We start from the raw sequence: 21,687 nt of genomic DNA on the forward strand, positions 1-21,687 counted from the left end.
TCAGCAGAAACACAGGAGGAAGGAGAATCAAAGAGAAAAGGGGAGGGAGGGAGAAGAGGAGGAGATAAAGGGAGGCATTCTTCACCTAGCAACAAAGACAGAAGAAAAAAAAAGGGGGCTGCCCATCTGGAGGGGGAGGGAGGAAGAGCTCAGGGACGATGAGAAGGCTTCAGCTCCCCTCCTTTTCCCCAGATCCCCCAGGGCTGACTGAGCCCACATTGTCTTCTCCAGGCATCTCTGAGATCCAGCCAGGTGTCTTACCTGTGGGGGCAGGTAAGGGGCTGGGGCTCCTCCTACACCCCAACTAGCTCTCTAACCCTGATAGTCTTTTCTTTCCCCCCTGAGCCTCAATTTCCTTATCCATAACATGAGGGGATTGGGCTTAGATGAACTCTCATCTCTTCCAACTCTAAATTTTATGAAATCTACCTCATTCTTCTCCAGGATGGGAGCCTTTCTTGGAAAGCAGGCAAGTCACGTATTCATTCACTGAACTTGGAGTGAAGAAAGTTAGGTTCAAATCTGAGTTCAGACATTTTTTAGCTAAGTGACTCTCTGAGCCTCAGTTTTGCTATCTGTGAAGTGGGGGCAATACTTCTTGAACTCCTTGTCCCAGGGGATGATGCAGAGAAAATGAAATATCACCATGGGTTGTGACTCAACATTTACTGAGTTTAAGGTGCTCTGCCAAGTCACAGGGGGACACAGAGAGGAATGGGACCTGGTCTTTGCACTGAAGGTTCTCCACAGTCTGGCTGGGGACACAACTCACAAGAAGACAATTAGTAAAAGAAGGCCACAGGAATCCTGGGAGGGAGAGGCCACTCACTCTGTGACAAGGAGGTTGACTCAGGCTCTTAGAATCAGCACAAATGCCAGGCTTCCCTATGTCTCCCGAGGGGAGAGTTATCTCCTCTGAGCCTCAGTTTCCTGACTTATAAAACAAGCAGGTTATACTCTTTGGTCTCTAAGGCTGGTCTCAGTTCTAACATTTTATGTTCTAGGGCTATAGGGTCCCTTCAGGCCTTCTAATGCTAACACAATATAATCTAAGGTCCTTCACCTGCCTAATATTAGGTTCTAAGGGTCTTCTCAGCTCTCAGCTTCTCAGTTCTGACATTCTCTGTTCTAAGGGCCTTCTCAGCTCTGACAATGTGTATTCTAAGGCCCCTCCCAGCTCTGACATTCCATGTTCAAGGGCCCTCAAAGCTCTGACAACCTGTGTTCTAAGGGCCCTCCCAGCTCTGACATCCTGTGCTCTAAGGGCCCTCCCAACTGACACCCTGTGTTCTAAGGTCCTCCCATCTCCGACATTCTATACTCTAAACTTAGGCTCTTGTAACACAGGATATTAACCCCTCATTACAAACAAATCTTCAGGCCTCAAGATGTGACATATTTGAGATCATTAACTGGAAAAAGAGAAGAGCTATAGTCTTTACCCAGGGACCTCAAGTCTCTGAGCCTAACATGCTGCCTCTAACATCAGAGGTACCTTTCTGAAGAGAATGGGGAAAGGGCAGGGACCATGTGATTCATACAATCATCACCTCTACCCTTCTAAACCAGTGGAAAAATGGGTAGGACAAGTGGAAGATAAGCCAGTGACTACATAGCACAGATCTCCTTGGCTTCTCTCTTCAAATCATGGCCTTGGCAAGTTTAAGAATATTGTTTTTCATCCACAAAACAGAAACAAAGTCCAAGGGAATTTGCTAATCAGAAAAAAAAAGAAAGGTTCCATGGTCCCTTTAGTTCTATCCTGTCTCCCTGGGAACACAAATATCTCTCCCAGCACCATACACCCACATCACTCTACCCCACATACATTCATACATGTGCCATCTATATACACAGTGCATCCACACATGCCAGAAGCATAGCCACACATACCACATACTACCTATATCACACACGTGGGAACTCTATATTACATACCAGATACATGTGCCACATACATCCCCTATACAATAGCCACATGCATATACATCTATGTATGTATACACACATATACATCTCCCCTCCATGAATGCCACACACATATCTCACACAAGCAGCTAGGTAGTAGATAGAATGCCATATTTGGAACCAGAAAGACCCTGAGTTCAAATCCAGCCTCAGATACTCTTTGTGCGACCCTGAACAAACCGCTTAGTCTCTGCCCGCCTCATTTTCCTCATCTGTAAAATGGGGGAGAGTAGTGCTCTCAGGACAACTCCCAGGGTTGTTTTGAGGATCAAATGAAAAAAAAAAAAGATTGTAAAGTATATTGTACACCTTAAAGTACCATCTCAATGCCAGGCATTTGTTATTATTGTTATGTTGTCATTATATACCCTCTACACACATCACTGAACACACTAACCACCTGCATGTATGCATATCCTCACATGTTCTGTGCTATTCATCTACATCATGTAACTTACACGTCCACAGAGGCTACACACATCACATATTATAGCTACCCACTGGGAATCACATGCCATCCACAGGATTACCCACCCCCACACATCACGTCCCATCTATGCATGTTACACGCCCAAATCCCACCTCATGCACTCAGCCATCCCCATCCCAGCCGTACACCATTTGCATGAGAATGCACACACCAGCAACATTCGGTTCACACACACCCTACACATTACAAACACAAACACGGTGTAACACAGAAGCCACTCCAGGGGGTGGGTCGCACGTCACACACAAAGGAGACACCAACATACAGCCGCACTCCATGGAACGCACCCTGGTCCAGAGAGGCACAAGAAGAGTGGAGCCCCCTCCCTCCATTACACAGACGAGCAGGAGAAGTGGGAACAGGACTTATCAGGGGGTTGCCAGGGAGACAAGATGTGGGAATCCAGCCACTTCCCCCCTCCTGGCAATGGATGCTGGACGGAGGATTGTTCTCCCCGAGATAAAAGGCCAATTACCACTTTGGGGTCTTGAGAATGTTGCTAATCAGATAGAGATTCCTTTTAGGGAGCAAGGAGGAAACATAGGTTCATGTTTCTCTGACATGGGCAGCCCGGCTCCCAGACAGGCACTTAGGTCAGGCTAGAAAAATCCCACTGGCAAGGCAAAATCTCCCTGTTGTTTGCCTGACACATGGGCTCGCCCTGGACGGACTGCAGTTCTACACTCAGGGAGCGTAGCCCAGTGAGGCGCCAGAACAAAGACGGTCTGGGAGCCCCTTCTCTTGTGGCCCCACTGCGGCTCCATGTTTCCCATTCCTGCTGCCCCACTGTAGGTTCCACTCTCCCATCTTGCTGCCCAGCAGCTTTCCTGTGTCCCATCTCCTCAAGGCAAGATACTCTGGGGGAAAGAGACAAGGGGGTGGAAACACACCTGTGTGACCTTGGACGACTTATTTAAACCCTTTGGATATCAGATTTTTCATCCTGGGAAAGGCAAAAACGGACACTTCCATACCACTCTTAAAGTCTGCAAAAGACTTTTATGTAGATTATCCCATTTGTGTTTCATAACAGTTCATTCGAGGCAGCGATGTGTATTATTATCCTCACATTACAGAGGAAACTGAGGTCTGGAGAGGGGAGGTCACAGGGATGGGAGGCAGGAGCAACTGACCACAAGTCTGCCAGACTCCAATTCCACCATTTATTCCTTTATGGCAGTGTGGATGGCTTCTCAAAGTCTGCGTTCAGTTTCAGATTTTCTTATCCTGTGACCCGGGTTCTTGTCCTCAACTCTACCACTGAGTGAACCTGGGCAAGTCCCTTCCTTTCTCTAGGTCTCTGTTTCCTACTCCTTAAAATGAAGGGGTTAGTCTAAATGACAATAACCTTTTGTGTGTAAGGGGCTTCCCATATCATGCAATATTCCTAAAGATGAGGAAGGAGAGGAGTGTTTTTATTCTAATTTTACATATGAGAAAACTGAAGCTTACAGAGAAAAAAAATGACTCATATAAGGTCTCCTAGCTCTAAGAACACAGTTAGTGGTGAAGGTAGAATTCAAATCTGGTCTTCTGATTATAGGTTCAATGCTATTTTCACTATTCCATGTGCCTTCTCTGAGATTTCTTCCTGTTTTGACATTCTGTGTTCTAAGGTTCCTCCCAGTTCTGGCACTCTGTATTTTAAGATTCCCCTTTTTTTCTGATATTTTGTGTTCTAAGGGCCCTCCAAGCTCCGACATCCTGAGTTCTAAGGGCCCTCCCAGTTCTGACATTCTCTGTTCTCAGGGCCCTCCCAGCTCTGACATCCTTTGTTCTAAAGGTCCTCCCTCCCAGCTGTAATATTCTATCTTCTGAGGATCTTTCTGGTTCCGACACTTTATTACTCAATTATCAAATCCATTCTCGAGTCATCTAAGGTGTGCTATGAAACAGAGGAAGAATGGAGCCTATTAGATACTAACAGGAAGGGTTAGAGCATGGGTGATACCAAAGGCATTTTTAAAGAACAATCTGAAAAATGAGATGGAAATACTAAAGCAGATTGGTTCTGGACCATTCTACATGGAAGACTCTATTTGTACTAGGCAGATAACCCTGTGCTGGATTTAGAGCTGGACTCCCTCTTTTTATAGATTGGGAAACTGAGACTCAGAAGGAGAAGTCACAGAAGTGATTAAGCAGCAGGGTGAGAATTCGGAGCCAAAGTGCATGCCAATGCCCTTTCCACTACAATAGGTAATTTACCAGGAGGAGATAACCTGTTTGTTACCATATGAGATCATTATAAAGGGGGCTGACTGATGATCTTCAATGTCCCTCCTAGGTATAAAAAAATTTATGATTCTAGGAAAATTGCAAGGAGAGAATCGAAGCTCAACATCCATATGTGGGAAACATCTGTCCTAAGAGCAGCAGCCCAACCCACCAGTCACGTTGGCCTCACCATCATCACCCTGAAGGTGAAATGTTACAGATGCCCAAAGGAGTGGAATGAAGGCTGGAGAGAGACCTTAAGAACACTGCTCCTGAGAACCAAGGGAGTGCAAGACACAAAGCAAATGGCAGACTTCCTTACCATCCTCCCTCCAAGATCTCACTCAGCTTTAATTAGTCTCTGCCAATCTGGCCTTTGGGGAAATAGAGGAAAAACCTTCCTCACAGTGGGGAGGGGATGCCATAGCCCCCATTTTATAGATGGGCAAACTGAGGCCTAGAGACAGGCTTCATCATCATCATGAAAGAACTCACACCTCCCAGGGTTTTAAAGTTTAAACAGCATTTTCCTTGAAACATCAGCCAGATAATACAATCAGTCAATCAATGAACATTCTATAAGTGTCTGGCACTGTGCTAAGTACTGGAATAACAAAAAGGGGCAAAAGACAGACCCTGACCTTGAAGAGCTCACAATCAAATAACAGGGACAATAAAGGGACACATATATACAAAAAAGCTATAGACAGGATAAATAGGAAATGATTACATGCGGGAAAGCACTGGAATTAAGATGGGGTAAAGGGAAGACTTTCTGTAGAAGGGGAGATTTTAGTTGGGACTTGAGAGGAAGCCAAGGAGGTCAGTCGTCTGAGTGGAGGGGGGACAGCATTCCAAGAATGAGAAATGGCCTGGAGCCCAGAGATGGAGGGTCATGTTCTTAGAACAGCCAGGAGGCCAGTGTCACGGGATAGAAGAGTATTGTGCTGGGGAGGAAGGTGTGAGAAGATGGGAAAGGTAGGTAAGGGAGGTAAGGAAGGGCTTTGAATGCCAACCAGAGAATTTTGTATTTGATCCTGGAAACAAGAGGGAGGAAACCACTGGAATTTATTGGGGAGAGGGGGGTTGATATGGTCAGACCTGCACTTTGGGAAAATTACTTTTTATACTTCTACTGCTATGACCACTATGATGGCGACTATTACTACAACTACAATGACGACAACCAGAACAACTCCTGACTACTACTACTGTGATCACAATTACTACAATCACAAGTACTACTACTACTATTTTTTTTTATCAGACTTCTGATTTCAGTGACGTAAGGAGCTCCCTCTAGGTAGAAGCCTCTCTCTCCCAGTGCAGGTAGGAAGGCAACTTAGAGTCTTAGAGAGTTACTTAGAGTACTGAGGGGTTAGGTGACTTGCCAGTAAATGTCAGAGGCTGTGACCTTGAGCAAGTTACTTAAGCCCTTTGTGCCTCAGTTTCCTGATATTTAAGATACTAAGTATAATTATAGATCTGTGCAGTACTTTATACATATTCTTTCATTTGAACTTTGCTGACGCAAACTCTCTGGCTCTTCCAGTTTTCCCTTACTCTGAGGCCAGCTATCTACGCACCACAATATGCCATCTGTGCCCCTGAAGTGAATCTATAATCTATTCTCCCCATTTTACAGATGAGGAAACTGAAGCTAAAGAGAGGAAGTGCTTTGCTCAAGGTGGATAAAAAGGTGAAGCACATTGGGAAAATACTGTCTGTACTTGGGTTCAAAACATCGGCTTTACAAGGAAAAGATGGGGGTGGCATGTTCTTTAGAAAAAAGAAAAGATCTGGAGGTCTCAGTGGACTGCAAACTTAACACAAGTCCATGGGGGTGATATGGCAGCCAACAGAGTTTAGGTGAGCTGCATTATGAGAGACAGTGATTTAGATAAATTCCATTTTTCCTCTTTATTGGAATTCTTTCCTTTTGTTTCATCAGAATTTCATTCTTGAGCCTCTCTCATTCAACCTGAGCTGACCTCCTCTGAAACACATTAATTCATGGCATCCTACCATTTTTCCTCTTAAGTCTCCATCTTAAAAAATGTGCTTCCCCCAAATCAAGGGTATATATCAGACTATGCCCAGTTTTCCTGATCTTTTCCATCACAAACTCTTAGAGATGGAGTGGTTCATTTCTCTCTAAAGTTCCCATCATTTCTACTCTAATAACCGGTTCCTTTCTGTTTCTGAGAACCAGTTCTAGAAAAAAACTTCCTTTCCTTGCTTCCCCCACCTTTTGAAGACACACATCCTGTACAAAGATGGTGAAAATGGACCAAACCGGACCCAGGATTGGACAGGAGGAGAAGAGAGGCCTAGATTTCATTTGGGAAATAACAAAGTCCTTCAGTGACCCCAAACTCCTCCCTGAATCAGAAGACTGTCTCCTTAATACTAACGTTCTGGTGATGGCATTTAGAACTGAGATGTGGAGTATTACAGTCTGTGAAGAAGGGAGGCTAAGGATCATGGAGCTAGTAATGGAGATGTGCTCGGTGGGTGCTAGCAAGCTCCAACATGTCACAAACAAGGGATTCCAAAGAAGAAGGAATGGAAAAGATGTCACCAAAGAAATGTGTGATCACAGGAGATGGGCCAGTCCCATGGTAAAAGGACAAATGGTTAGACAGCTCTCACATCCCATTGGTATGCTCACAACGGCAAGGAAGGCAGGTGCCCTGGGGCCAGTTTGGAGGAGGCCCTGGTCAAGAATCACACAATATGGAGAGATATGGGCATATGGTGAGCTGCATCATTGGATAGAATACCCATGTGGGTGACATCACAGATCCTGGGAATATCACAAAATATCTGTGTTATAGGGATCCTGGGGGGATGAATGGAGGCCAGTTCTTGGACCTGAGAACTAGAAGTGACCCAGAGATCAAGTAAAATCTCTTCATTAAAAGTACTATATAAAACGAGTTGCCATCACCATCATCAACATTATTTGTCCAATAAGAATATATATGCAGACATGCTTATATATATATATATATATACACACATACATTTACATCTACATATATGTGTATGTATATACATATATACTAGTAAATATTACATATACATACACACATACATATAATCTCGGGCTATATCCTGTTGCCCCTCTGCTCTCCCCTGACTTGCTATAGACAAGAGGCCACAAGCAAACAGAGTGAAAGTCTTATTATACACTGGCATGTTGATAAATTGATAGATGGTTCAAACTGGCAGTGATCTTAGAACACAGGATATCAGTGCTGGGAAGGAGCTTAGAACAGGGAATGTCTGAAATGGAAAGGGCCTTAGAATAAAGAATGTTAGAACAGAAAACTCTAGGGCTAGAAAGAATGTTATAATGTCACCCAATCCAAATGCCTCTTTTTGCAGATAAGGATACTGAGGCCTTGAGTGAGGGGCTGGCCCCAGCCAAGGTCACACAGTCTCCAGAGCAGCCAGAAACTCAGGACACCGGGCTTTTCAATCCAATGCTCTTGCCACATTCACCAAACAGGAGATTAACGGTATTTGTGGAAAAATGTGGGGGCTCCTTTGGTGGGAGGGAAGGCCCAGGAAATATGTATGCTATGCAAATACCTCCTGTAATTAAAAAACCTGTGAGGATCAACGGAGATGAGGGACATGAAGGTCCTTTTTGGAGAGAAAGCAAGCGGCTACAAAGGTTCAAGGTTCTCCAGGCTTCCTCAGGCAAAGGCCCAAGGGGCTCGAGGCTCCAGGCCCCCTAACCTAGCCCAGCCCCAGCTCTTTCAGGCCCTGGGCCCCTGGGCAAGGGTTAATTTGCATGGCTGTCACAAACACATTCACACCCACAGACATACACAGCCACACTCTTTCCTAAGAGAGACAAACACTCATTTAAATAACACTCAAGTCAAACTGTGGAAGAGTAGGCTGGGAAGAAATCTTAGCTGAAGCAGAGAGTGGCCTCTTCCCCTGCCTGGCTCCTTTCTAACATCTGCCTCTAACTCTCAAATAGACCTCGGGCAGGCTGCATGGTAAATACTCCTAATAATGGGAACAATAACAGCCCACATTTCTATGGGGTCCTACTGTCCTAGAGAAAGCCTCTACACCCATCATTTCAAGTGACCCCCCATGCAGAGGTCCTGGGGGAGGGGACTCATTTAAACAGCACTAAGACTTTGGGGACACCCAGGGAAGCAAGTCAAGGTTTGCAAAAGGCATTTCCAGCCGTTATCATATCTGATCTTCCAAGGCCCCAGTATGGGAGGTGCTACTGACAGTGTCCCCAATTAACAGATGAGAAAGGTAAGTGACTTGCCCAGGGTCACTCAGTGTGCAAGAAACAAGAGGCAGGAATTCGTCCTATTCCAAGACCCGAAGTACTCAAAGCGGTCTGTTGCCTTCTTTTTTGTCCTCACCGAGGAGCAGCAACTTTTAGTCAAATGAGTACAGAGGCAAAATGATTTGTAAACTGGAAAACACTGTCTAAAACAGGAGCCGGAGTTGCTAGGCCCCGCAGCAAGCCTGCCGAGTCTGAGAGATACAGGAACTCCCTTCCAACCGTAGCTTCAGAAAACAGTGTGGTGCAGGGGAGAGAGACAGACAGACAGACACAGAGAGATACAGACATAGACGGACAGAAGGAGAGACAGAGACAGAAAGAGAGAGGGCATCACACCTGGCAGGAGCAAGAAGCCCAAGGTTCTGGCCTGTACTTCATCATTAACTCACAATGTGACCTTGGGTGAGATGTACATTTCTCTGGGTGTAGCTTTTAATCCCTAAGACACTTCAAATGTGGGGCGGCTAGGTGGCGCAGTGAATAGAGCACTGGTCCTGGAGTCAGGAGGACCTGCGTTCAAACCTGGCCTCAGACACTTAACACTTACTAGCTGTATGACCTTGGGCAAGTCACTTAAAACCAACTGCCCTCCAAAAAGAAAAAAAAAAGACACTTCAAATGACCAGAAGTCCAGGGATGGAGAGACAGAATGGTACAGGAGACAAGTGCTGGGTTTGGGAGTCAGAAAAGCCTGGGTCAAATACTTATTAGTTGTGTCCCTGGGCAAGTCACTTCACTTGTTACTGTCTCAGGCAACTCCCTATGACTTATCTGCTAAGCTAGCTTAGAGACACAGCAGATAGAGTGCTGGGTGCAAATGTGTCTGAGGATAGTAGCTGTGTGACCCTGAGCGAGTCACTGAATCTCTTTTTGCCTCAGTTTCCTTAACTGTAAAATGAGGATACCTACTGCATCCCCCCACCTCTGAACTGTTGTAAAGGTCAAGGAAGATAAAATTTGTAAAGGCTTAGCTCATTGTCTGGCACAAAGTAGCCAGTAGATAATACTTGTCTTCCTCCCTCCCTCCCTCCCCCCTCCCCCCCTCCCTCCCTTCCTTCCTTCCTTCCTTCCTTCCTTCCTTCCTTCCTTCCTTCCTTCCTTCCTCTCCTTTCTACCTTCCTTCCTCCTATATGTGTATAAACACATACACACACATACATATACCCATATACAACACAGAACCTTTCTGTATTGATGTTAGGATAATCAGTCAACAAGCCATTTATAAAGCACGTTTAATGTATCAGACAAAGGAAGGTAGAGAGGGCCCTGGCTCTCAGGGCCCTCCCACTCTAATTGGGGAGGTGAGCTGCACCTAGCCATGCCCATACAAGCTCTCAGTGGGAGGCTGTCTCAGAGGGAAGGGACTCAGCGAGGGGGTGGGTGGGGTGAGGAGACACCCAGAGAAAGGCCTCCTGCAGAAGGAGGACTGGAATGGAGTCAAGAAGGAGGCCAGGAGGCTAGAGGTGAAAAGGGAGAGTGTCCAGGCGTGGGGGAAGCCAGACGCACAGAAAGCAGGGAGGTGGAGCATCCCGTGTTAGGAATGGCCAAGTTGGCCAGTGGATCTGCATCACAGAGCACAGTGAGAATAAAGTATAGGAAGACTAGAAATATGGAAAAGGGCCAGGTCGGGAAGGGCGTTAAGTGTTGAGTGGTAAAGTTTAGTTTGATCCTAAAGGTGACAGTGAATCCCTGGTGTTTCCCAAGCTGGGCTTTGACATGGCCAGCTCAGTGATTTAGGAAAATCTCTGGCAGCTGAGTTGAAAACAGATTGGAGTGGGATGAGATAAGTCGAGGAGACCCCCCAGGAGGGTGGCTGGCGGCTGTGGGACATACATGAGACATGCGGAGGTCAAAGAGCAAATTTCAGGTAGGCACCTCACCTGGAAATGATAATCTTAGCTACATCTGAGGACACAGGTGTCAAACACAGCCCACCTGAATCAGATAAAGGGTAATTGGGAATAGTTAACAAATTGAATAGTGCTACAATAAAACATAGAAAAAATATACTTTAGAGCTAAGCCAACACATGGCTTGTTCAGGATTCTTACGTATGGTATAATGATTTCTGTTAATGTTTGAATTTGACACTACTGGTCTAAGGCCCAGAGAAGTTAAAGTGTCTTGGCCAGGATTGCTAGGCCAGTCTGTATTGCAGTTGGGACTCGAAACCGGGTCTTTTTGGCTCTGAGACCAGGTCTTTATCCACTATACAACACCCTTTTTCAATGGAGTAACGTTCATAAAATGCATCATAAACGGCTATATAATTGTCAGCTTCTCCATTGCAGTGTTTCTATATATATATTATTATTATTTTGCTTTTTTGGAGGGGGGACAGCAAGGCAATTGGGGTTAAGTGACTTGCCCAAGGTCACATGGCTAGTAAGTGTTAAGTGTCTGAGATCATATTTGAACTCAGGTCCAGGGCCCGTGCTCTATTCACTGGGCCACCTAGCTGCCCCTTTGTATATATTATGATGACAATTCTCTCTCGACCTCAGTTTCCTTCTCTATAAAATGGGCATGGCACTAGGACCTCACAAAGCTCTTAGGAAGACACTGGTAAACTTTAATTCACCAAAGAAATGGGAGCTACTAGGATATTGTGGTACATTGGTAAGGCCCCCCACCTTTGGCTTCAGAGCACCCTAGGAAATCCTTGTTCTGCTATTTACTTCCTTCATGACCTTCACTTTTCTAAGACTCAGTCGTCTTATTAATAAAAAGAAGTTTGCACTAAGGATCTCTAACGTCCCTTGCAAGGGGACCCTCCCAAGGTTCCCCTCAATGGATCTGAAATGAGAACAAGGTAAGAGAAACCTCTCATCAGGAAAGAGAGAATTGGGTCTGTACTAGGCAGCAGCATGATGGAGTTAATTAGGAAAAATGTTAAAAGTATCACAAGTAAGCTGAGAGAGACAGGGCCAATGAAAGGAACTTTGGGAAGGCAGGGAGGAAGCCGGTCCTTCCTGGGGCCCTGGCCTATTCCAGCTGCAGCCCATGCCTTGTTTTTTCTTCTTTCTTTCCCAGTGGATTGCTAACTGCTTCCAAATCCTGTTGTGTTACCAGCTCAAAATAGCTTAAACTGTTGAAATGCATAAACGTCCTCAATAAATAGCCCCCCTCTTTCTCTCCAGATCCTGGCTTCTTGCACCAGCTGAAAAGCCCAGTGGAGAGACTGACTGGGAACCTTCCCCAGCTATTTATGGCTGTGTTTGGAGGGCACGGAGGCAATGAGGAAGCTCTCGTTAAAATCTATTACGGAGCCAGCCTTTCCAACTTGGACATTTTGGTTGCTTTTCAGGGACTGGATTTCCTTCCAGGTTCCTCCCTCTCCCTCACACTGTTTCCCTCTCCTCTCCACCCAGGCAAGGAGGAGCTGCTTGTCTCCACCTAGAAGGGTACCTGGGGAGCACTGAATCCAACCCTCTCATTTTACATATTTGCAAGCTGAAGTCTGAAAAGCAAAGTGCCTCAAGACATTCAAATGGAATGGAAATTGAATTCAATTTAATTGAGGGCTTGCAGTCTTTTAGATACTTCTAGCTGAGTGACCCTGGTCAAGTCACTTAACTGCACTATGCCTCCATTTCCTCATCTGTGATATGAAGGAACCTTGAAGGTTCCTTCCAGGTCTAAATTTACAATCCCATGCATTGGGCCCCAAGGTTACAAGGACAACAGGGACGCAAGACCTGTTTTCCAAGAATGTCATTCTGTTGGAGGGGATACAAAATACACACAGGCAAACTCCCTGAAAGCCAGAGACACTGTTATTATTATTTTAAAAATTTTGTATTTCCAGGGCCCAGAACAATACTTTGAACAATACAGTAGCAAGTAAAAGGGGCCAAGGAGAGTTTCAGATAAACTAGGAAAATATGCAGAGGGAAAGGTCACATTTAGCTGGCATTTGGGGGCTGGGTGTGGTGGCCAGGAGAGGTGTCCTGGGGGAAGTAGAGCTTGAGATAAGCCTGGAGGGAGAGGATTCTGGAAGGCAGCCTGGGGGACTGTGCAGATGTGCAGAGGTGGGAGACAGTAGGTCAAGCTCAGGGGATAAACAGGGTCCATCCGGGTAGGAGAGAGCCCAAGAGTATATGCACTAAGGCTCTGAATAGAGGCTGGAACCAGAGTGTAGAGGACCCTGAATACCAAGCTATGGAGTCTGGATTTTCTCCTATAGACCAATGGCTCTCAAGGAATGGTACAGTGCACAGAGCGCCGGGCCTGGAATCAGGAAGACCTGAGTTCAAATTTGGCTTCAGATAATTATTAGCTGGGTGACCCTGGGTAAGTCATTTAACCCTGTTTGCCTCAGTTTCTGCATCTGTAAAATGAGCTGGAGGAGGAAAATGGATCTCAAACTTTTCAATCTCAGGACCCCTTTATACTTTTAAAATTATGGAGGACTTCACAAAGAGCTTTAGTTTTGTGGATTTTATAGTATTAGTAATGAAAACATCTTAGTATTATTATGAAAATGTTTTTGACCTCAAAGGGTCTCAAGGACCCCAAGAGGTCTCCAGACCACACTTTGAGAACAAATTGCTGTTGACAATAGGGAACCACTGAAGGTTTTTGAGCTTGGGAGTGTTAACCATCAAAGCTGTGTCTTAGGAAGATTATTTTGGCATCTGTGTGGAGCATGGATTAAGAAGGGGAGAAGCTGGAGGCAGAGGGACCCATTAGGAGACTGTACATCTTTTGCTTGTATGGAATCCTGTGCATGTTGTCTTCCCCATTAGAACAAAAGCCCCTCAAGGGCAGGAACCGGTTTGTGTTTCTTTGTATTCTCAGCACTTAGCACAGTATCTGGTATACAGCAGGCATTTAATAAATGCTTGTTGGCTGACTAATGTGGAAATATGTTTTACATGATTGTACATGTATCAGAGATTGCTTGCCATCTTGGGGAAGAGGGTGGGGAGGGAGATAAATTTGGAACTCAAAATCTTATAAAAATCAAATGTTGAAAATTGTCTTTACATGTAGTAGGAAAAAATAAAATATTACTTAAAAATGCTTGTTGACTTGTCTAAGCAATAGTTTAGGCAAGATGTGATGAGGGCTTAAATGAAGGTAGTGACTGTGTGTGGGAGAGAGAAAAGGATGGGTAGAGATGTGGAAGGGGCATGAAAGGGACCTGAAGATAGCAGGATGAAGACTAAGGAAGAGTCATTGACAATCTGAACTTTGAAAGCTTGGGTTATGGAAAGGATGGCAGAGGCTTGGGTGATAGAGAGGATGGTGGAGGCTTGGGTGATTGAGAAGATGGAAGCATCATGATAGAAATAATGAACTTGGGAGATTGGGGAGAGTTGGGCATGAGGGTGGGGGAGAATGATGATGAGATCAATTTCAGATGTGTTGATTCTGAGTTTCCAGGTGGCATCTAGGCAGAGATGTCCATGAAGCAGTTAAAAGATACAAGACCAATGTTCAGAGTCGAGATTTGGGCTAGATAGAGCTGAGAGTGACCTATCTGCATTGAGAAAGCCAGGGGAGATGAGATCACCCAAGGATAAAATATAGAGGAAGAAGAGAAAAGGTGCCAGGACAGGACCTGGGAAGGCACCCACCCCTGGAGGGCTGGAGGAGGTTATTGGCCAGCAAAAGCCACTGAGCAAAGATTAAGATGACCACTAGACCCAGAGGGAAGAGAATATGCACGAAGATGCAATGGTCAGTGTAGTGGAAAGCCACAGAAAGGTCAAGGAGGATGATTCTTGAGGAAAAGTCACTGAACTTGAAGGGTAAGAGGTCACTTATTTCTGAGCATTTTCATAGAGTGGTAGAATCAGGGGTCAGACTGCAGGGAGTTAAACAGAGAATTGTGGGTGATGAAGAATTAGAGGCAAATAAACACAGGATACTCTTCCTACTAAGAAGAGGAAGAATTTAGTCAGGTTTAAATTCTGACTCTTCCATGCATGACTTTGGGTAAGACATTTCATTCTCTGAGCCTCAATTTCCCCATTTGTAAAATGAGTAAAATGACATACTCTCTAGCATCCCTTCCAGCTCTCAATCCCATAAATTAATTTTCTCTCCAGGGTGTGATTTGATTTGGTTCTTAGAGGGAGGCCCAGCTCAATTCGGGAAGCCAGGGTAAAGCTGTGGGTCACGTACACTGGAGTCACATGGGGAGTTGTGGGCTCACAGGGCTCTTCTCCCTCTCACATTTTATATCTAGTTAGTCAATCAATAAGCATTTTTAAAGCATCTGCTAAATGCCAACATGTGGGCAGACGAGTGGTTGCAAAGCATCTACCATTATAGGAAAAGTCTTTCATGGGCAATGGCCTCAGAGCTGAGCTTTGAAATCAGCTCAGGGCTCTAAGATGCCGAGGTGAGCAGGGATCGCTTTCCTGGCATACGAGATAGCCTGTGTAAAGATGGGAATGTACAGAAATGTATGGTACATTGGGAGGAGGAAGTAGGAGAGCTTGGTAGGAATACTGACTGCGTAATGGGAAGGAAGAAACATTCACTAAGCTGTTATCAGCTCTTTACATATATTATCCCACTTGAACTTCAAGACAGTCCTGGGAGGTAGCTGCTTTTATGATCTCCATTTTACAGATGAGGAAAGTGAGAAGTTAAGTGACTTGCCCTGAGTCACACAACTAGGAAGAATCTGAGGACAGGTTGTAACTCAGGTTTTCTTCACTCAAGGCTCCATGTTCTATCCACTGAACCACCAAGCAATTCTAAATGAGTACAGAATGGAAGGCTGACATGAGACCGTGGAGAGTGCTTCACATGCTTGAACAAAGAGGCTGGCTTTTTATCCTAGAGGGAATAGGGAGCCATAGAAGAATCCTGAGTAGAGGAGTGAACTGGTTAGAACTGTATCTTAGAAAAAATGAATTTGGCAGATGTGTGGAAGATGAATTAGAGAGGGATGAGACTGGATGCCAGAAGTCTAATTAGGAGGCTGTTGCAGGGGCAGCTAGGTGGCACAGTGAATAGAGCACTGGCCCTGGAGTTAGGAGGACCTGAGTTCAAATCTGGCCTCAGACACATACACACACACACACAAAAAACCTAGCCGTGTGATCTTAGGCAAGTCACTTAACTCCAATTGCCCTCCAAAAAGCAAAAACAAAACAAAACAAAACAAAAAAAGGAGGCTGTTGCAAGAGTCCAAGTGTTTGGTGATAAGGGCCTGGGCTAAGGTGGTGGTAGGGTGAGATGAAGAAGGATTCACTAAAGCAGAAACTCTTAGCCTTTTTGTCTTGTAAACACCTCAGGCAGCTTGATGAAGCTGGGGGACCCCTTCCCAAAGTCATGGTATTAAGTACATAAAATAAAATGCATATGATTGCAAAGGAAACCAAATATATGAAATATAGTTAGCAAAATATAAAAAATAAATTCATGGACCTCAGACTGAACCCTTGGACTAAATGGTCTTCAAGGTACCATCCAGCTTCCAGGTATAATTGAGACAGACATAAGGAGGAAGGACAATGACTTTTTCTCTTCACTAGAATTTCCCTGACTTTACTGACTCTCCCTTCACCCTTCCTGGAGGCAACATCTGAGACCTCCCGGGATGTCTGATCGTCTGCCCGCTGACACCTCTCCCACCCTGGCTGGGCAGAAATTTCTAGGAAAAGCACATAAGCTGAAAGGAAGAGGTCACCACACTCCCACTGAGCATTCCAATTTCCATCTCCTCCGCCCATCTCCTCCTTTCCTCCTCCCCATCATCTTCCCATCTCCCAGGGCCAGTTGGCTCACTCTTAGACTGACTTATCTCCCCACCTCCAGGGTCACAGCAGGAGACATCAAATAGGAAACTTGGAAGAGCTCTTGGGATGCCAGAACTGGCAGGTATCTTAGAATATGGAATGTGAGGAGGCCGACCAGAGCTGGCAAGGCACGATGGGACATGGAATGTTGGGGCTGCAGAGTCTCTTCATACAGAATGTAGGCACTGGAAAGGCTCTTAGAACATGGGACAGAAGAGCTAGGAGGGTTCTTAGAGTCTAAGGTGTTAGAACACAGAATGTTAGAGCACTGTGCTCCTTGGGCTACTGGAGGAAGGAGATGGAGATGTATGTGTGGTGTATGTGTGTGTGTGCGCGCGCGCGCAAGACAGACCAAAGCCTAAGGGAAGTAACCTTCATAGCTGTGATGGATGAACTGCAAGGAACAGAAGAGGGGAAAAAACAAGAAGCCAATGGGAATAACAAGGGAGGGAGGGAGAAGGGGAGACAGAGACAGACAGACAGACATGGAGAGACAGAGAGAAAGAGTATTTGAAGAAGAATCCGAAGGGTCATTGACATAAAATCTAAATTAAAACCTATGAATGAACGCATGTCTCTAAGTGTCCTGTACTGGTGACAAACCCCTCTCTCTGTCCAAGGTAAACATAAAGAAATCCCATTCCAGCTCCAATAGAATCTGGCTTGTGGTACTTTTTTTTCCAGATCAATCATAGCTCCTGGCTTGCTGGTGGAAGAAGCAGGCCCAGGAAGTGATGCTCGCCACTGGAGAGGGATGCCATGCCCATGGGTGAAGGACTCCTGCAGCTGTGGGTGTAGGGCACCCCTGAACTGATTCCACAGGGGGCACATGGGAGAGACCTAGACACATCAGAGGCAGATAGGGAGACAAAGAAAGAGAGAGACACAGAATCTAAAAGAAGGAGGATCAAAGAAAGACTGAGATACAGAGAAAGAGACAGCCATGAAAACATGGACAGGAAGACAAGAGAGACAGAAACAAAGACACAGAAAGGGAAAGAGGAGGGAGGAAGAGAGAGACATATATATTCTCATCCCCACTTGAGATAGAGAAACAATCCATGGAAGGAGGAGGGAAGGAAGGAGAGGAAGAGGGAGAGGAAGTAAGAGAAGACTGGATGGAGGGAGGGGGAGAAAGAGACAGAGACAGAGAAAAATTGAGAGAAGATTAACATAGGGAAGAGAGAATTAACATAAAGAAGAGAGATGAGTCTCATCCTCTTTCCACATTATCAGTTTTGCTTAAAGCCCCACAGATGTCAGTGCTGGACCTCTTTATACTACAGGACCTAAGCCGGCAGTGAGCCTCCAGAGGAGGGCTGGAATTTGGAGATAATCATGTAGTGGGGTAGATGGAGAAAGAAGAGACAAAGACTGAATAGGAATGGAGAGGGGGAGAGAGGACTGATTATTGACAAAGTTGTTAGATCACTCTTCAAGATCATCTACAGCAATCCCTTCATTTTTCAGAGGGGGAAACTGAGGCTAAGTGAGAGGAAATGATTTATCCAAAGTCACATGGCTAGTAAAAGGTAGAGGTATTTTTGCTTCACCATAGGGCATGTTCCTGGGGCGTATGCCCTGGGTCCTAGGAGCTCTATTATACAAACCTCATTCCCAAAAGGCCCTAAACAGGAACTTGCCCAGCAACTATAGGAGATCATGGCTTTGCCATGTACCAGGGTGATGATGGGAGGCCTACAGCATGAGCACAGGAATCCCACAGAGGCAAGAGAAGTGTCTGTATGGCCACTTGGGAAGAATGGCACAGGCACTAACCAGGTTCGGAGAATCCACAATGCAGGTTTGGAGATCAGAAGAGCTAATGTAATAGAAAGTGCTTTTCAACCTTAAAGTCTTAGGTAAATGCCCTCCCAGCTCTGACACCCTATGTTCTAAGGGTCCTTCCAGCTCTGACATCCTGTGTTCTAAGGGCCCTCCCAGCTCTGACATCCTGTTTTCTAAGGCCCTCCCTGCCCTGAACTTCTGTGTTCTAAGGGCCCTCCCAGATCTAACATCCTGTGTTCTAAGTCCCCTCCCAGCTCTGACATTCTCTGTTCTAAGGCCTCTCTTAGCTCTCATATTCTGTGTTTTAAGGCCTCTCCTGGCTTTTATGTTCTTTGTTCTAAAGTCTTTCCAGTTCTGAAATTCTTGTTTCTAAGATGCCTCTAAGTTTTGATATTCTACATTCTAAGGTTCCTACTGATTCTAATATTCCATTTACCTTTTCTAGATAATAATTTTTTTGTTTTAAGGTCCTTTCCAGCACAGATATTCTGCTTTCTAATGCCATTTTAACTCTCACATCCCATAGTTACATATTTTATGATTTCAAAGGGCCTTCCAAAGCTAACATTCCATAAAAGAATGGTCTGGAGCAGCCAGGAGACAGGTAGAGGCTTCACTCCCCTTGGGAAGCCCCTTTCACCTCAGGAATCCTTTAGGTTCCTGAAAAGGCCCTGATATAAGTGAACCAGTACTTGGTTAATGAAAATTCTGATGGGGAAAAAGGACCTGTCTGGGGGCCTCCATGGTGTTCTTAGTACATAAAACCAATGGAAAAGGGAATGAGTGAGGGAGGAAGAGATTGGGATGTGATCAGGGGAGGGGGGAGTATGCACAGTGTGAGGAAGTTGGGTCACAGGGTCTGTTTTCTAGCCATAGGCTCTGGGAGGCCCCACATCTGGGCAGCTGTTTCATAGGCTGCACTCGTGGGCCGTGTGGCTCTGCACTCCCCTAGCTCATTAATCACGCCATAGCCGGCAATCGGCACTCGCATGGGGACAGCTGGCTCAAAAACTGCCCCTCCAGGGGGGCCCTGGGCTGGCATGGGAGTAGGGGGACTAATCAATTTTCCTTGATTAGGAGCCACCAGGTGTTAAAAGAGATCCTAGCTGTCGATTTTCTCTTGGAATTGTCTCTCTCATCAGGCCCTCCCTTTTCATTCCCTTAAATGGGGAAATGAAAATTGAAATCAAGAAATTATAGTCACAGAATGTCAGAACTAGAAAGGACCTCGAATCGTAAAGTGCCAAGATGCAGAAGGGATCAGAGAACAAAGAATGTTGGGACCGGAAGGGCCATCATAACACAGGATGGCAGAACTTAGAGGGCCCTTAGATCTCAGAATGTCACAGCTGAGAGGGCCCTTAGAACACAGGATGTCAGAGCTGGGAGGGCCTTAGAACACAGAAGTTCAGGGCAGGGAGGGCCCTTAGAACACAGGGTGTCAGAGCTGGGAGGGCCCTTAGGACCCAGAATACAGAGCTGGGAGGGCCCTTAGAACATGAAATGGCAGAGCTGGGAGGGACCTCAGAACACAGAATATCAGAGTTGGGAGGGCTCTTAGAACAGAGAATATCAGAGTGAAAGGGATTGTAGAATATAAGAGCCTGATGCTGGACAGGGGCATTTCACTCTGATATTCCATGTCTTCTGGGCCCTTCCACCTTAATATTTAGAAACAAAGTCGATGCCCATCTAATGTGGAACAGCTAAGCAAAATGTGGGATGTGAACATAATAGAATTACATCTGTACTCACAGTAAAGAGATGATAAAAGTGACGAACACAGATCAGCATGGGAAGATTTACATACACTGACACAAAGCAATTGCAATGAGAACCAGTAAAACAATATACATAATATGCCAGCACTGCGTGTTCTCAGGTGACTTCCAACTTGAAGTGTCACCTCACCACGGACCAACCCGAAGGACCAAGGCTTCCTGACAGACAGAGCAGAGGTCTGACCACTTCCACTGACCAACACCCACCCACACAGTGTCCTGAGGAGTAGCTGGGGCTAGGGGACAGGGAATGGGGCATCTCCCAAATCCTGAGGCACCCGAGAAGAAGCATCATCAACCCACTCTAGCAAAGGGAGAAACAGCCCGTTCTAGAAACAGCAAAATAGATTTAATCAAGGGACAAACAAAAAGTGCATTCCATTACCTCGGCAGGCAGTCCCGTTCTCCACTGATTCGTACCCAGCCTTGCACATACATCTCCCGATGGGCACCAGCCACTCCCCATCCCCATTGCAGTAGAGCTTAATGGGCACATCTACCTCTTCGGCATTTGGGATGCAGGTGCCCCGGGCGGCCACCAAGGACGTGCTCTCGGCCCCGGACAGGGTCTCCTGGAAGACGGCCCCGTTCTGGATCACACGGGGGCACTTGCGGTAGAACACACGGACAGCAATCAGGGACATGCAGCCCCCATAGTCTTGAAAGGCTAGGTAAAAGCCATTCCTGGAGACGGGCCCAAAGCTCCGAACCTCCGTGTTAATTTTCATCACCCTTCCCCCGAGATCCACCTGGGAAAAGCTTTCATCCGCTGCAATCGTATCCACTTTGACCCATGGGTTCTCCATCCAGTTGGGAAAGGTTTTGGTGGCCGAGTCGAAGTCGGCTTCATAGTAATAGAGGTTGAAGGTCTCCTTGCAGGAGCCGGGGACGTTGGGGATGCTGCTACAGTCCCGGACAGAAAACTTCATCTCCACATGGATGCGCTGGGCTCCTCGTCTTCGGATGTACCTGGTACGAAGCCAGTTGTTCTGACTAGACTCAAAGACGTTGCACACCTGATAGGTCCGGATGGTGTTCATGTTTTCATTGTATCCACTCACTTCCTCCCACTGCACACAGGACACAAAGGGATACATCAAATTAATTAACATCTGGGAGCGGGGACCCATAGAGCTACTAGACTACAGGGTTTGTAAGGTGCCTAATAAATAACAGATCTTGAAAAGCAGTTTGGAGTCAGGCTAAAAACATGATGAAAATGTCCATGCTCTTTCACTCGGAGATCCCATTACTGAATATTTTCCCCACTAAAATATTCTGTCCTTGTAGCAAAAAAAATCAAACAGAAACAAAAGCAAACAAAGGACCCTCCAAAACCTGGGGCATTGACTT

At 45.8% G+C, this 21,687-nt stretch overlaps 1 protein-coding gene across 2 annotated transcripts in view; it reads right to left on the reverse strand.

The window, feature by feature from the left end:
* Window positions 1-21,687, reverse strand: part of EPHB2 (EPH receptor B2) — a 257,539-nt gene that overhangs the window by 155,766 nt on the left and 80,086 nt on the right. For both annotated transcript variants that reach the window (XM_069078481.1, XM_069078482.1), the window contains exon 3: window positions 20,720-21,404. In XM_069078481.1, the coding sequence (XP_068934582.1) occupies window positions 20,720-21,404 (685 nt within the window). The remainder of the gene's footprint in view (window positions 1-20,719; window positions 21,405-21,687) is intronic.

This window comes from Petaurus breviceps, unplaced genomic scaffold, assembly GCF_028583685.1.
Source record: "Petaurus breviceps papuanus isolate PSGF00001 unplaced genomic scaffold, PetGlider_PUasm1.0 91041, whole genome shotgun sequence".
NCBI classification, from domain to species: domain Eukaryota; kingdom Metazoa; phylum Chordata; class Mammalia; order Diprotodontia; family Petauridae; genus Petaurus; species Petaurus breviceps.